This window comes from Vombatus ursinus, unplaced genomic scaffold, assembly GCF_900497805.2.
Source record: "Vombatus ursinus unplaced genomic scaffold, bare-nosed wombat genome assembly UNPS02014789.1, whole genome shotgun sequence".
NCBI lineage: Eukaryota > Metazoa > Chordata > Mammalia > Diprotodontia > Vombatidae > Vombatus > Vombatus ursinus.
The window spans coordinates 20,191,789-20,208,239 of NW_020954567.1; the positions used below are offsets into that span (position 1 = coordinate 20,191,789).

The 16,451-nt window shown below is 39.1% G+C and overlaps 1 protein-coding gene across 1 annotated transcript in view; it reads left to right on the plus strand.

The window, feature by feature from the left end:
- The first annotated feature begins 13 nt into the window (after positions 1–13).
- XPR1 (xenotropic and polytropic retrovirus receptor 1) overlaps positions 14–16,451 on the plus strand; it is a 220,640-nt gene continuing 204,202 nt past the window's right edge. Inside the window, exon 1 of the mRNA XM_027868455.1 lies at positions 14–200. Coding sequence (XP_027724256.1) covers positions 132–200 — 69 coding nt within the window. The 5' untranslated portion in view covers positions 14–131. The remainder of the gene's footprint in view (positions 201–16,451) is intronic.

Here is a 16,451-nt window from a genome sequence, read left to right on the forward strand (position 1 = left end):
GAGCCCGGCACCGGACCGCACCGCACCGCACAGCGCCGCGCCGGGGCCCATGTGGGGAGGAGTCGGAGTCGCCGTTGCCACCGCTTGTGTCAGCCGGACCCGAGTGGGAGTGAGGGGGGAAAAGCAGGAGGATGAAGTTCGCCGAGCACCTCTCCGCGCACATCACTCCCGAGTGGAGGAAGCAGTACATCCAGTATGAGGTACCGACCTCCCTTCACTGCGCGCGTCTCGAGCGGAGCCGGAGCCGGAGCCGGAGCCGGCGCGGCGGGGAGCCACTGCGGCATCCCCCACCCCCCGCCGCGCCGGTGCCCTGTGCCCCTGCCGGTGCCCCGGCCGTGCCGCCGGCTCCGCTGCCCGCCCCTCCCCCTCCCGGTGTAACGGATCTGCGGGGACGCAGAGCCGCCTGTGCGGCTTCCTGCGAGGTGCGGGCCGAGAGAGGCAGGGGCACCCCCGCGGGGGCCCGCTGAGCGAGCTCTCCCAGGCTGGGCTTCCAGGTGGCCCCCTTCCCCGTCCTCACCGAGCCCCCCGTGACCACTGTTGACAAAGCCTCTGTAACTTGATTTGAACACAGACTGACAGAAAGACCCCCTCCCCACCCCACCGGGGCCGTGCAGTCAGCGCGACGTGTAAACACCAAATTATTTTGATCAAATGTCCCATTTTGTTTCTGGGCAGAGGATACCGCTTTCCTCATTTTGCACGAAGTATGCAAAGTAGCCGGGTCGGGTGTTTGTTTTGTGTTCTTGTTTATGGAAGGGGTAGGAAGGAAGGAGCGGAGCATGCTTTTTTTTTTTTTTTTTTTTTGAGGTCTCTTTCTTAATGTTTTTTAATTTTTCATTTTAAGGTCTGCTCCCTGCTTACCACTCCGCCGCCGCAAACTCCCCTCCCCCCCACCTCCCTGTATTTTTATTTGCTAGGAAGAGAGATCAGTCCCTTAGGGTTCCTTAGAATCTGTGTGTTTGTAAACAGTCCACTTTATAGCCCTACCTGAATATTTTGGTGGTCATAGCACATTCTATAATCAGCCCTAGTTTGGGAGAGAATGATAGCTCATGGAGGATGTTAAATATAATGATAAAGGTACATGCGGTTACTTTAGATTAACATAAGGAAAATAAAGATAATGCAAAGGTTCATATACTTAGAAGGGCTTGAAGTACTCAGTAGGCTTGGCTATTGCACACAGACCCTGGACGGAGAGAAAAATTATTTTAGAGCAACAGTATCTCTAACCTCCAGGAGTTCGTCTCTATGCCCTAGACGGAACAAAGAGTATAAAATCAATATGACCCATACCTAGGATGCCGATTCAGGGATTAAATCATTTCATCGTTTTACTTGATTTTAATACAAGCTTGATGAAAAATAAAAAGGGTATCCAATGATAGAGGTTTACCTTTTCATGTAAGCACTATAATTATTGGAGAAGTTAAGAGATAGGCATGTAGGACGGTTAAATGTTAATTTAGGATTTAGGATTACTGGAAAAAATCCAGTTGCAATGTAAAATATTTGATTATTGGCAGAAATAAAAGGGCAGAGAATCATTTATTATCTCTTGTCAATTCAGTTTTTGGTAGTGTTTTGTGGCTCTTAGGTGATTGAGAATTGTAATACAGAGACTACCATTTTGGCCTGTAGTGTCTTTGTGATTTACTGTTTTTAATAACATTCTGTTAATTTAAAAACCTTGGCTGTAGTCCAGATTGTGGTTTTTATTGAAAGTGGGGTGTATTGCTTTTATCTTTCTGGTAGTAATTTTCAGTACCATCGTCAGTTCTTTGTGGAAGCAGTTAAGGAGCGTGTTGAGGCAACCACTCAGGTTTCTGTGTATATGCATGCATACATACATAGATCCATACATGTGTGTACACACGTACACACAATACACAAGTTCACTCATACATGAATGTATACACATGTGCATGTACACACACACATATATGTGTGTTTAGCATGATATTTGTAAGGGACAGATAATGGAGTGAGCCACATGGGATTATTTAATATAGAAAATGGCATAGCTTGGGACTGTTTTGGGGGAAGAGGAGACACTGATACCTTGGTTGTAAATGTAAATTATTATAATCATTGTCTGCTTTGTGGATTATCCACTGTAATTCTAGGCCTCCTTCCTCACTTTGTAGCAGGGTCCTAGACTAAATTGATGGACATTAGGGACAATATGGGAGAGAAGGCAGACCTAAAACCATCCCTTGATCCTACCATCTTTTCAGGTTATCATTTTATAACCTCTTCTTAATCAGACTCTCAGAAAAAGCTGCTGTACATATTTCCTCTGATTTTCTCATCTCCTACTCTTTGACCTTACAACCTGACTTCTGACCTCATCATTCACTTGAAAAGGTTCTCTCTCTCTTCAGGGTTAACAGTATATTAGAAAACTACCAAATCTTGTGACCCTCTCACAGTCAATATCTTTCTGTACCTCTCTGTAGCATTTGGCACTGTTGACCATCTTGGTGAACTGTTCTCTTGGATACTTTTTCCTCCATGGGCTCTCTTCTGATCCTCCTTCCACCTGTCTGGCCTCTCTTCTCACATTCCTTTGTTAGAGCATACAGGCCCTCCCAGCGAGCCCCTCCCTTCCCCTCCCTCCCCTTATGTGCTCCAGTCCTTGTCTTTCTCCTGAACTTTTATCATATCACCAGCAGCCTACTAGAAATCCCCAACAGAATGTCCAGCGGGCACCCAAACTCAGCATGTCCAGTATGCCCTTCCACCCTTCCTTCCCCTCTGCCTCCCTTTGTTATCTGTGATGAGAGCACTGCCATTTTTCTGGTCACCTAGGTTTTCAAATTTAGTTACCTTGCGCTCTCACACCATGAGTTGCTAGGTCTTGACTACTGTTCCTCCTTAATGAGTCTTAGATCTTTCCCCTTCATTCCTGGTGTGATTGTCATCCCACTTCAAGCCCTTGTCCCCTCTCACCTGGACAATTGCAATAGTCTTCTGTTGTATTTTCCTGCCATCAGTCTCTACCTTTTCCCATTCATTCTCTACATTTATCGCAGAGATATTCCTAGAGCATTGCTCTGATCATGTTTCTCCCTTGTTCAGGATGCTCCAGTAGCTCCTTCTTGCCTCTCAGATGAAATAAAAATGCTTTTTGGCTCTTGCATCCCTTCAACATCTGTCTCCAGCCTCCTTTTCCAGGCTTATTGCTTATTACTCTCTTTAATGCACTTCATAGCCTAGCCAAACTGGCCTCCTTGCTGTTCGCCATCCATTCCATCTCTTTTTTTTCCCCCCTTGGCACAGGTGCTTCACCAGCTCTAGAATATAGTCCCTGCTCTGCTCTAACTCACAGAATTCCCAACTTCCTTCAGAGCACCTCTCCCTGCAGGAGGCTTCTGCTGATTACTTCGGTTGCTACCCCCCCCCCCGCCCCCCTCCCCCCGCCCCAATATTGCTTTGTATCTTTTCTCTGTGGCTCAGTATGTAGTTCAGTGGACCTGAAGTATGGAAGAGCTGAGTTCAAATACGACATCAGACACCTATTAGCTGTATCACCCTGAGCAAGGTATTTAACTTCTCTTTCTCAGTTTCTTCATTTGTAAATTGGGGAAAATAATAATGCCTACCTCTCAAGGTTGTTGTGAGGATAAAATGTGTTAATATTTGTAAAGTACTTGCAAACTTTAAATCGGTGTTTAATTGCTAGACATTATGTTTTTCCTATGCTCTCCGCTAGAATATAAGCTCTGTGAGGGCAAGGACTGTTTTGATTTTATTTTTATATACCCCAGAGCCTTTCACAATGTCTGACTCATAGTAGGCACTTAATAAATGTTGAATGAGTATATGAATAAAAAATCACGTATATGTGATTATTTTCCAGAGTCCAGTATAAATGATTCTGCATTATGTTATATATATATACAGTCTTAACCTCTGACCTCTTTTCCATCATGGTAGATTATTGCTAGTTGATTGTATCTATACATATTTGAAAATCTCAGATTATAATGACTAATTTTGCATATAAGATAGATCACACTAAATAAAGGACAGTTTTCTTTGTGACTATGAGATGGTATAGGTTTTTTATTCTTGAGGTCAGCATCTTTGTTTGTATTCTATATGATCAGTTATTAGTGGTACATGGTCCAGTTCCTTGAAGTAAGGTGACTAATTGTTTATTGAATTCAGTTTGTTGAATACACAGTGGTCTTTTAAAATAAGAAAAATATTTTAGAGTTCTCGTTGATCCTAGAAATTGTGGAAGACTGAAAACTTTGGAGAAGATAGAACAAAGTTTATCTCTAAAACCAAGTGCTTTATAAAAGGTTTGTAGAATTATTCATAAGTCTTTGGTAGTGTTTATGGAAACCATTCATAGTGTAATTAATGTGTTGAGATTCATCACATATGAAGATGAACTTCAACATTAGAAGTCAAAAGAACTTGGCATGTTTAACAGAAGAGGAAGTGAGTATTGGTGAGAGGAAATACTTGGCCAGAATTATCGAGCAGTTAAGTGGCAGCACCAATCCAGTACCTTTTTCCCCACTATACCACCTTGTTTTCCCCAGAATGATGGTACTGAGTCACCATTAGTAGAACATCTACTTTGAGATGTTTTTCTACTAGTGGTGATGTATTTCCCATATTTTACCTATGTTCTGCTCAGTCCCTCTTTGAATTTCTGGGAACAGTATTGAGATCTGATACTGTTGGTTACCTTGAGGAAATTGTCAATGTAATTTTGTTGTGATGAAATATTGCTCTCTGGAAGATTATGTGAAATAAATGGGCTAGCCCTTAGGGAAATTTTGTATTAAATGGAGATGAGTTGTTTTTTTTTTTTTTTTTTGTAATGGCATATATTAGAATGAGATGTAATCTTAATAGTTACTGCTAAAATGACTAAACAGTTTTAAGAACCTTAAATTTTATCCCAAATCAATTCTGGAGTTTTTCCTTGAAAGTCTTGAAAAGGACAGAATTATTTTTCATAAAACTTAGTGGTTTTTTTTATAAAAATTTAATTATTAATTTGGTTATTATAATCACAAAGTCAACAACATGCATTTATTAGGCATTTCTATGTGTCAAGCACTGTGCTAAGCACCGAGGAAACAAAGGAAGAAAAAAATAGTCTCTGCCCTCAAAGCACTCACATTCCAATGGGGAAGACAACATGCAAACAACTGTATACGTACAAGATATATACAGAATAATTTGGAGGTAATCTCAGAAGGAAGGCACGAGCATGGGGGCAGATGGGAGAAGACTTATTGTGGAAGGTGAGATGCTTAGCTGAGATTTGAAGGAATCCTGGGAATCCACTGGGAGGAGAACATTCTAGACTTGGGGCACAGCTAGTGAAAATACACGGAGTCAGGAGATATAACGTAGAGGAAACAGCAGTGTCATTGGATTGTACAACATGTGGAGGGTAGTAAAGTGTGAAAAGTCTGAAAAAATAGGCAAAAAGAATTTTATATTTGATCCTGTGGAGATAATGAAGGAAGGGAAGAGAAGACAATAGGTATTTATTAGCAATTGAAGTGTGGCTAAGTGCTTTACAGATATCTCATTTGATCCTCACAACAGTCCTATGAGGTATGTGCTATTATCCCCATTTTACAGTTGAAGAAACTGAGGTAGACAGTGTTTAAGTGATTTGGACCAGGGTTACCCAGTTAGTAAGTGTCTGAGGCTGTATTTGACTCTTGTCTTCCTGAATTCAGTCCTAGTACTCTATCCACTGTACCCCCTAACTTGATAATAGGGAGCCCTTGAAGATTGAGTTGGGGTGAAGATGGCTTTTGAAATGGTCAGACCTATGCTTTAGGAAGATCGCTTTGGCAGCTTAGTGGAGGATGGATGGGGGTGGGGAGAAACTTGAGGCAAAGACATCAACCTGAAGACTATTGGCAGTAGTCTGGAGGGTGTTCTGTTTTGCACTTAGTGAGTTTAAAATATCTTTTAATAGATATTCAGTTCTAGATATGCAATAGGCAGTTGGGAATGTAAGACTGGAAGTTACAGTAGATGTTTAGACTGGATACTAATGTTCTACATAGATCTTAGAAGCATCTGATAATTTAATGATGATAATTTAATCTGTAGGAGCCGATGGATTCACCAGGCAAGATAGTATAGAGAGAGTAGAGAAGAGGGCCTAGAGCAGAGCTTGGGGGACACCCCTTGACCCAGATGAAGACCCAGCACAGGGTCTAGAGGACGAGTGGTCACACAGTTAGGAGGAGAACCAGGAGAGAGCAGTTTCATGGAGCCTAGACAGAAAAGACTATCAAGTAGAAAAGGATGATTAACAGTGTCAAAGACTGCGAAGAGGTCAAGAGGGATGAGAATTGAGAAGAAACCATTGGATTTAGCAGTTAATTGGTAACTTTAGAGAAAGTTACCAGTTGTCATCATTTATTGAAAGCCATTCTGCAGAGAATTTAGAAGACAGTGAGAGGAGAGCAACTGACTGCACTGATAGTAGATGGTCACTTCAAGGAGTTTAGTAACAAGAAGGAAGAGGAGATATAGCTTGATAGCTCTCCAGGACAGACGGTCACTTTTTTTTAAAGGATGAGAGAGACGTAGACCTGTTGGTAGGCAGAAGGAAAGAAGCATGTGGACAGGGAGAGATTGAAGATTAGTGAGAGTGGAGATGATAGAAGAGAGAGTCTGCTGAAGGAGAAAGGGTGAAATGGGATCCCTTGTGCATTTATCGGAGTTGGCCTTGGCAAGGAGAAGGGCTACCTCTTCACATTAGACGTGACACAGGGGTGAAAGAGATAGTGAGGGAAGACTTATGAGTGTGAGATGAGTTAGGAGGGGAAAAGAGGAAGCTCTGTTGAATGCCCTGTATTTGTTTTTTTTTGTTGTTGTTGTTTTTTTTAGTGAAATAGGAGGCTAGATTCTCACTTAAAAGGGAGAGAGAAGTGGAACCATGGAAGCTTTGAGGGGGGATGAAAAAGTTTAAAAAAGCCACTGTGGGGAGTGGGATAGTGAATTGATTAGGAAAGTATAAAAGAATTGACTTAGCAAATGAAGGTCCAGTTGAGATTTTGGAACACAGGTGTGTATTGAACTGAGTCAGCATGGTTTTGCAATTTCTTCTAGCTTTGTTTAGCAGTGAATAGGGGCAAAGACATCAGAATGGTGGGAATAATCCAAGTTTGGGGTTTGGCAAGACATGATTGGTGATAAGGTAAGGGGCCAAGGAGCTTGAATGTAGAGGACAGTGGAGGGTGGAACTGGCTCACTGAGGGGTCAAGATAGGGAACGGACGAGAATATAGCCAGTGTAGGGATGATGGTCTGGGAAAGAACTGAGAGGGTAGAAGGATTGGAGGTTGGGGTGAGAATGAGGTATCATAGGGCAAAGAGAAAAACAGAATGATAAAAGATGGTAATCAGATAAAGAAATTTCAGAGTTCTCGAACAATGAAATGTTGCATTTGTGGGTTTTCAAGGGTATTTGTAGCTGAGGTAGAGTGGAGGAGTAGATCATGGGAAATAAATAAATTCAGAAAAGATAGGATGTTAGATAGGAGTGGCAGTATGTATGTTGAATTCTGTTAATGAAGGTGAGAGTTGGGGAGGAAAGACTATGAGCTTTACTAAATGAGAAAACGAGAGTATCTTGGGGTGTCAGTAAATAACAGCTAATAGATTCTTGATTGGGAGATAAATATGGATTGAGTGAACCTAAAAGGAGGAGGTTTCTGTATGATGGTAGAGGGAGAGTCTGGATGTGGCATTGGGGAACAGTGTCATATTCTGACTTCCCCCACCCCAGCCAGTGAATAGAGTTTGAGTGGTACAAGTGAAAGTTGCTGCTGGATGGTAGAGTGAATAGAGCACTGGACCAGGAGTCTGGAAGACCCGAGTTAAAATTCAGCTTCAGACACTTAATAGCTGTGTGACCCGGGGCAAGTCACTTCACCTCTGTTTGTCTCAGTCTATTTATAAAATGAGATAATAGCACCTACCTCACATTGCTGTTGTGAGGATAAAATGAGATAATTTGTGAAGAACCTTACAAACCTCAACACTATATAAATGATAGCTGGTGGTGTTATCATCATATGCTACTAGTGTTAGAAAGAGCAGCCAGTGATACCCTGTCATCAGGAGGGAACCAAATTTCAGTGATAGAAGGAGTGAAAATGGAAATGGTTTAAGACAAAAGCAATTTTGTTACCTATGGAGCAGGTGTTCCAGAGAGCACAGTTGAAGGGATTGGTAGAGCTGGGGTGGGACATTGAGAAGTTTTAAAAGGCAAGCATTCTAGACAAAACATGAGGAAATTTGAGTCGTTTGTGAAGAGATTACATGAAGAATAATATGAAAGGAAATACTAATGACAAGAGGAAATCACCAATGGCTATTACTCTGTATCTTAAAAGTGTGGTATAATAAAGCATTGGATCAGAAGTGGACCTGGGTTCGAGCCCTTGGTCTTTCACTCTTAAATTGATGTGTTACCTATGGTAAGTTGCCTAATTTCTTTGGGCCTGTTTCCTAATATGTAAAGAGGTTGGACTGTATAATCTCTAAATTTGTTTCCATCTCTAAAATGCATTTCAGTTAAACTTAAACCTTTAAGCACCTACTATGTGAAGGCTCTGTGCTTGCTGTTAAGGATATAAAGACAAAAAAAAAAATAGCCCCTGTCCTTAAGGAGCTTGTGTTCTAAGCGGGGAGGTGGGGGAGGGGGTAGGACAGAGAGATACAGTGTGTACACAAATAAGTACAAGAAAAATTGTAATAGAGAGTAATTATGGCTGGAAGGATCATGGAAAATCTGAACTTTGTCAGAAAAGAAGATAAATTTTCTTAGATGGAAGGGTAGGGGAAGTACATTTGAGATATGGGAGGGTGGCCAATGCATGGAGGAGATGCACAGGTGCCAGAGATGGGAGTAATGTGAATAAGGATGGAAAAGGTAGGTTAGGAGCTAATAGGAATGACATGGTATTTGAATTATAAGGAATAGCTTTGGAAGCATGTGGAGGATGGATTGGAGAGGGGAGAGACCATTAGGTTATTACAGTCGTCCAGGTGAGAGGTGATGGGGGCTTGAATGAAGTTGGTGGCCCTGTGAATGTAGAGAAACAGAGGGAGTAGATATCAGGAAACTGGAATCAACAAACAAGAATACTGTGATTCTACATAAAACAAAGCATTAATAATTCTTTAAAAAGGATGGCTTCTATGTTTAATGTTTATGTGGTTTTACGTTTTTTCAAAGCATTGTAATTGATTAATCAAAATTAACTTGGACCTTTTTTTTTGTTGTTGTTGTTGAGTCATTTCAGAACTTAGACCATTGATAGGCTTTTGGAAAAAGAAACAAAATTTGTCAGATACCTTAGATCTAAATGTGATCTTTCCCAGAGACTTACTTCTTGGGTTATTTCAAATTCCAAGGAACAATTTTTTTTACTAAATGTACTAAAAAAGCAGATTACTAAGAGCAAAATGAAAGATTCAGTCCACTTGAACATTATCTATAAGGATTTATGAATCTTCCTAACAGCATGCCATTCTGATCTTTTTTTCCCAACTGAATCCTAGAATCTTTGAGTGGGATCTTAGAGGTACAATCTCAGACCCAATTCAGAAATTCTCCCTGTAACATCCTGAGTTTGATGAGGTCCTTATCTAGGACACTGGCAAAGGAACCTGTTGTAAGTATTCTGCTATTTTAGAAGTAATGCTCATACTTTTAGATTCAGTTTTTTTCCCTTGTCTGTGTGTTTTATTTTTTGGACAAGGGACATAGAGAAAAAAGAAACATTTAATAAGCATTTAATGTGTCAGGCACTGTGATAAGTACTGGGGAAACAAAGAAAAGCAAAAACAGAGTCTCTGCTCTCAAAAAGCTCATGTTCTGCTGGAGAAGACAGCATACAAAAAATTGTAGACACAAAATAGATTCAGTGTAAGTAGAAGGTACTAATGTGTGTAGGGAGAAGCAAGGAAGGTCTCCTTAAGAAGGTGGAATTTAATCTGAGTCTTGATGGAGTCCAGAGAAGCAAGACTGAAGGTGGGGTGGGTATTCCTGGCATGGGGTGCAGCCAGGGAAAAGGCATGGACTCTTGAGATGAAGTGTAATGTGGGAAGAACAGGAGAGGGAAGAGAGCAGAGAGGTTGGGGTAGGGGAAAAGGAGGGATGGTTCTTAGCAAGTGTACATTATTTTTAATTTTAGCTGCATCTTTATTATAGTACTCTTTCATCTCTCTCTCCTGCTTCTCTGGCTTCCTTCTAATCTCAGCGAATATCACACCTTCCACAATAAATCTTTCTGGCTCCCTCTGAATGTGAGTGCCTTACCTTGACCATTATTTCCAATTTATCCTGAATTTGTCTTATTTATACATTGTTATTTGCATAGTCTCACCCATTAGTGGGTGAGCTCCTTGAGATAGTGTTACTGCCTTTTTTTGTATGCCTAGTGCTTAGCACAGTGCCAGGTAGCATAGTAGGTGCTTAATAAATGCTTGCTGACTTGACTGACTTTCTTTTTCTTTTTAGGGAATTTCTATATATAGAATCACTCTTGAGAATGATTGTACAATATTAGGTTTGAATTTCCCAAAGGTATTGTTTATTATTTAGAGCTGTTAAGTTGTCTTGCCAGAACTTGTTAAAAATCTCTAGTTTGGCCAACTGATGGTACAGATCATACTTTTCCCTTCAAGTATTTATCCCACAAATACAATTATTGTGGTGGTATTGTTTTTTAAGAACAACACTGGAACAAGTGGATGTGTCCAGAACAGCATCTAAATGGGAAAACATTTGTTGAAAGATTTTGCATTTTAATTTATTCATTGTTTTACAAAGTACTGGGTGATGTGCAATGAGTACTCAGAAAAGAGTCTGATGAGCAAAGAACTCTGCTATGTGGGGCCATAAAGTATGGCTTTGGGGTTGGTTTGTTCTGGGCCAGTTCTAGAGAATCTGGCCTGGTCTCAGGTTCATATTCCATCGGAAATATTATTATTAAACATTAAATATTATTATTATTATTATTATTTTTAGGCAAGGTAGGTGAAGTGAAATTTGTTAGGGTTATTTGCCTTGATGGGAACTTAGCCCTTAGTAATTTTTATTTTTAAAAATGCTTGTTGAATAATTTAATGAATATTTAGATAATACTTTCAGTAATATGACAATTCATTGGCCTTCTTTTTTGTTCTTTTTTCACCTTAAACATAGGTATGGAAATAAAAGATTTCAACCAATTAAGGACTCTAGATTGAATAATGTTTCTTAATTGAGGTCAGTTATGGAAATTTTGTAGAAGGCAGTATGTTTTTACGCAGCTTCTAAAAGCTACCATGTTTTGTACAGCTTATCTTATTTTATAAGAAACATTTGGTAAACTTTTTTTATTTCTGATCAGTAATTTATTTGGATACACTGAATGATCTGATCTTCCAAGAGAACTGATCAGAAAATCCTTTAACATTTGTTAAGTTAATTGGTAGGATTAGAGGAAAGGTTTGTTTGAATAATGTGGTGTAACTTAGAATTTTCACATTCTAACACAAAGTCCAATATATAGACTAAGAAAACAGCCAGCCCTGTTACCTGCCTGTGGATTATTTTGTAGATTACTTGTTGCAAATTTTTGATACTATCTTCTACAAGAAACTTTTCCCAACCCCTTTTAATTCTAGTGCCTTCTCTCTGTTAATTATTTCCTGTTTAATCCTATATGTGACTTGCTTTGTATATATTTCTTTGTATGTTGTCTCCCCCATTAAGTTGTAAGCTCCTTAAGGGCAGGAACTGTGTTTTTTCTCTTTTTGTATCCCCAGCGCTTAGCTTAATGACTTGGCATGTAGTAGGTGAGCTTAATAAATGTTTATTGATTGATTGATGTGTGAGGAAATTGAAGCATAGGTCAGTTAAGTGGAGATGCAGATGATAGCTCCTTAAGATGATAGAGCCTCTGTCAGAGTCAGGAGATCCTGTCCTAGACAGGGTTTGAAGGGATGGCAGTGATATGACTGTGACTTGGATTAGTAAAAGTGAAAATCTTCTTGACAAATACAAGTTAGTTTGCATTCTATTTTTTTAAAATTACCATAACTGTGATTTATTTAACTTATTTTGGTTAATAATTTTTACTAGTGATAGGGACTAGACCTGTGATTTTATCAGTGTGAGGAACTCCTGGAATAGATGATGAAACTCTTGTCTATGCAGATCATTAATTTCTCAGCAATTGATAGTTTTAGATAACTATCTAAAGCAATAAAAGGTTACGTGACTTGCCCAGGGTCACACAGCCAGGATGTATTGGAAGCCAGACTGGAACCTAGGCCATCCTGGTTTTGAGGCTGGCTTTCTATCACCATATCACACTGCCTTTTGTATTTAATCCTATTGACAAATAACAAGCTTCTATATATTTAACTGCAAACGAAGTGGCTTATTTACCCACAGATTTAATTCTTTTTTTTTTTACATGATTTGTTATAAACGTATATAGTATTGCTTTCTACTTTGGAATGCTTTCTTAGAATTATTAAACTGCAAACCTAGGCTTTGATATGTTAGTTAAATAGTTATTACTAAAATAATATTGATGGCAAGACTACTTAGTACAATTAGAAGTCATTCACTTGAAAGTCACATAAGAATAGATATTCTGCTTCAGAACTTGTCAGATAACTGTATATTAAGACCCAAAAGTTTGTACCTGGAGTATGTGTTTGTTTAATATGTATCTGTAAGTGGCTTGTACTGGGTGGCTTTATTTTTGCAGTAAATTCCTTCGGTATGATTACCTTGATTTTATAGTTTTAAATGTCAGTCATAGACTTTTAGATTTGGAAGAGAAGTTAGAGATGAGATGACCCAATCCCAGCCTCCTCATTTTGCAGGGTTATGTAATTTGTTCAGTGTCATATAACTGATGAATGGAAAGTACCAGACTAGCTTCCTGGTTTCCTGACTCCTATTTCTTTCTTTCTTTTTAAAAATTTAATATTTAATTTTTCCCCAATTACATGTAAAAACATTTTTAACATTCATTTTAAAAAATTTAAGTTACAAATTCTCTCCCTGCCCCCTTATTGCGAAGGCAAGCAATTTGATATAGGTTATACATGTGTAATAATGCAAAACATATTTCCACATTAGTCGTGCTGTGAAAGAAAACACAGACCAAAAAAATCCCAAGAAAAATTAAGAAAAATTGAAGAGTATGCTTTGATCTGCATTTAGACCCTATCAGTTTTTTCTCAGGATGTGAATTTTTTCATTATAAATCCTTCAGAATTATCTTGGGTCATTGTATTGCTGAAATAGCTAAGTTATTCATACTTGATCATTATAGATTCTATTCATTTCACTTTACATCAGTTCTTGTAAGTCTTTCCAGGTTTTTCTGAGAGCATCCTGTTCTTTGTTTCTTATAACAACAGTATTTCATCATAATCATATGCCATAACTTCTTCAGCCATTTCCAAATGATGGGCATCTCCTCCATTTCCAATTCTTTGCCACCGTTAAAAGAGTTGCTGTAAATATAATTTGTGCATATAGGTCCTTTTCCTATTTGTTTTTCATCTCTTTGGGATATAGACCTAGTGTTGGTATGGTGGAGTCAAAGAGTATGCCATTTGAGCAGAGTTCCAAATAGATGTACAGAATGGTTGAATCAGTTCATAACTCCACCAACAGTAGTATCTCAATTTTCCCACATCCCTTCCAGCATTTGTCATTTTCCTTTTCTGTCACATTAGTCAATCTGTGATGATTTAGAGCATTTTTTCGCATATGACTAGGTAGCTTTTGTTATTTCTACTGAAAGCTGCCTATTTGTATCCTTTGACAATTTATCAATTGGGAAATAGCTCTTATTTTTATAAATTTGACTCAGTTCCCTATATATTTGAGAAATGAGGTCTTTATCTGAGAAACTTGCTGTAGAATTTTTTTTCACAGTTATGTTTACTGTGGATTTCCTTGCATCATATTACCCCCTCTAATTTATCCTACTCTCTTTCCTTTCACCCTGTCCATCCTCAAAAGTATTTTGTTTCTGACTACCTCCTTCCCTAACCTACCCTCCCTTCTTTGTGCCCCCCCACCTTCTTCCCCTCCTACTTTGCTGCAGGGTAAGATAGATTTCTATACCCAACTGAGTGTGTGTGTGTGTGTTATTCCCTCATTGAGCCAATTCCAATGAATTCTGGTACTCTTACCTCCCCCCTAATTTCCCCATCTGCCTCTCCACTGTAAAAACTCTTTCATCCCTCTTTTGGGTAAGATAATTTACCACATTTTACCTCTCCTTTCCCCTTTCTCCTAGTGCATTCTTCTTTCTCACCTTTTAATTTTATATTTTTAGATAATGTTCTCATTATATTCAACTCACACCCATGCCCTCTGTCAATGTACACTCCTTACTGACCTAATAATGAGAAAGTTCTTAGGAGTTACAAGTATCATCTTCCTATGGGAAGATATAAATAGTTTAATCTTATTGAATATATATAAATATATGAACAGTTTAATTTTATTGAATCCCCTTTCGTTTCTCTTTCCTGTTTACCTTTTTTATGCTTCTCTTGAGTCTTGAATTTGAAAGTCATATTTTCTGTTCAGCTCTGGTCTTTTCATCAGGAATGTTTGAAAGTTCTCCGTTTCATTGAATATCCATTTCTTTTTTTTTTCCCTGCCTGAAGGATTTTTTATACAGTTTTGCTGGATAGGTGATTCTTGGTTCTAATCCTAGCTTCTTTGCCTTCCAGAATATCATATTCCAAGCTCTCTGATTCTTTAATGTGGAAGCTGCTAAATCTTGTTTTATCCTGACTGTGGCTTTTTGATATTTGATTTTTTTCTTTTTGACTGCTTGCAATATTTTCTCCTTGACCTGGAGCTCTGGAATTTGGCTATAATATTTCTGGGAGTATCATTTTGAGATCTCTTTCAGGAGGTGATCAGTTGATTTTTTTCAATTTCTGTTTTACCCTCTGATTCAAAAATAGGGCAATTTTCCTTGATAAATTTTTTTTTTTTTTTTGGTGAGGCAGTTGGGGTTAAGTTACTTGCCCAAAATCACACAGCTAGGAAGTATTATGTGTCTGAGGCCGGATTTGAACTCAGGTCCTCCTGACTCCAGGGTCGGTGCTCTATCTACTGCACCACTTAGCTGCCTTGATTATTTCTTGAAAAATAATGTCAAGGCTCTTTTTTTTGATCATGGGTTTCAGGTAGTCTAGTAATTCTTACATTATATCTCCTTCATCTATTTTCCAGGTCAGTTTTTTCCAATGAGATTTTTCACATTTTCTTCTATTATTTCATTCTTTTGATTTTGTTTTGTTGTTCCTTGATGTCTCATGGAGTCATGAGCTTCTACTTGCCCAATTAATTTTGAAGGAATTATTTTCTTCAGTGAGCTTTTGTACCTCTTTTTCCATTTGGGCAATTCTACTTTTTAAGGACTTATTTTCTTCAGTGAATTTTTATGCCTATTTTATTGTGTGGCCTACTTGTTTTTTAAGGTGTTATTTTCTTCAGTATTTTTTTATGTCTCCTTTACCAAGCTGTTGACTCTCTTTTCATGATTTTCTTGCATTACTCTTTATTTCTTTTCCCAATTTTTTCCCTACCTCTCTGATTTTTAAAATCCTTTTTGAGCTCTTCAGGAATTCTTTTGAGGCCTGAGACCAATTCACATTTTTCTTTGATACTTTGGATGTAGCAGTTTTGACTTTGTTGCCTTCTTCTGAGCTTGTGTTTTGATCTTTCCTGTCACTGTACTAACTTTCTATGGTCAGGTTCTTTTTTTGTTGTTTGCTTGTTTTCCCAGCCTATTTCTTTGTTAAAGCTGGGCTTTGCTCCTGGGCGGGGGGAGGAGGTACTGTCCCAAATTTTAGGTTTTTTTTGTGTAGCTGTTTTCAGAGCTAGTTCTGGAAGTCTGCAAGTTTTGGAGGCTTCCAAGTTGGTGTGATCCTGGGAGAGGTGTGTTTACTATTCTCCTGGCCTGTACTCTGGCCTGTGAGCAAGGACAAGTACTCTCTTCTGTCCTGAACCCCAAATGCCCTGCTCCTCTGCATCTGCAAACTGGTGTGCTAGTGCTCCTTCTTGCCCTGGAACAGGGACCCAGATCCATGTAATGGATGCAATGCAACAGAGCCCTGACCCCTGTAACTTTCTTCTGACCAGTTGTCTGACCTCCTTACCATCTGTGGGCTAAGAGCTCTGGAAGCCACCACCACCACTTCTGATTCAGTTGACCTCCATGCTCACTGCTGGTTTGCTGGAATGTGGCCTGCACCAGTATTAGACTGTACTTCACTCTCACTCCAGTGAGACAGACCTTTCCTGCCAACTTTTCAGTTGTCTTTGGCTGGAAAATTGTTTCACTTGGTCTTTTTGTGGGTTCTGCCACTTCAGAATTTGTTTTGAGGCATTATTTAAGGTTGCTT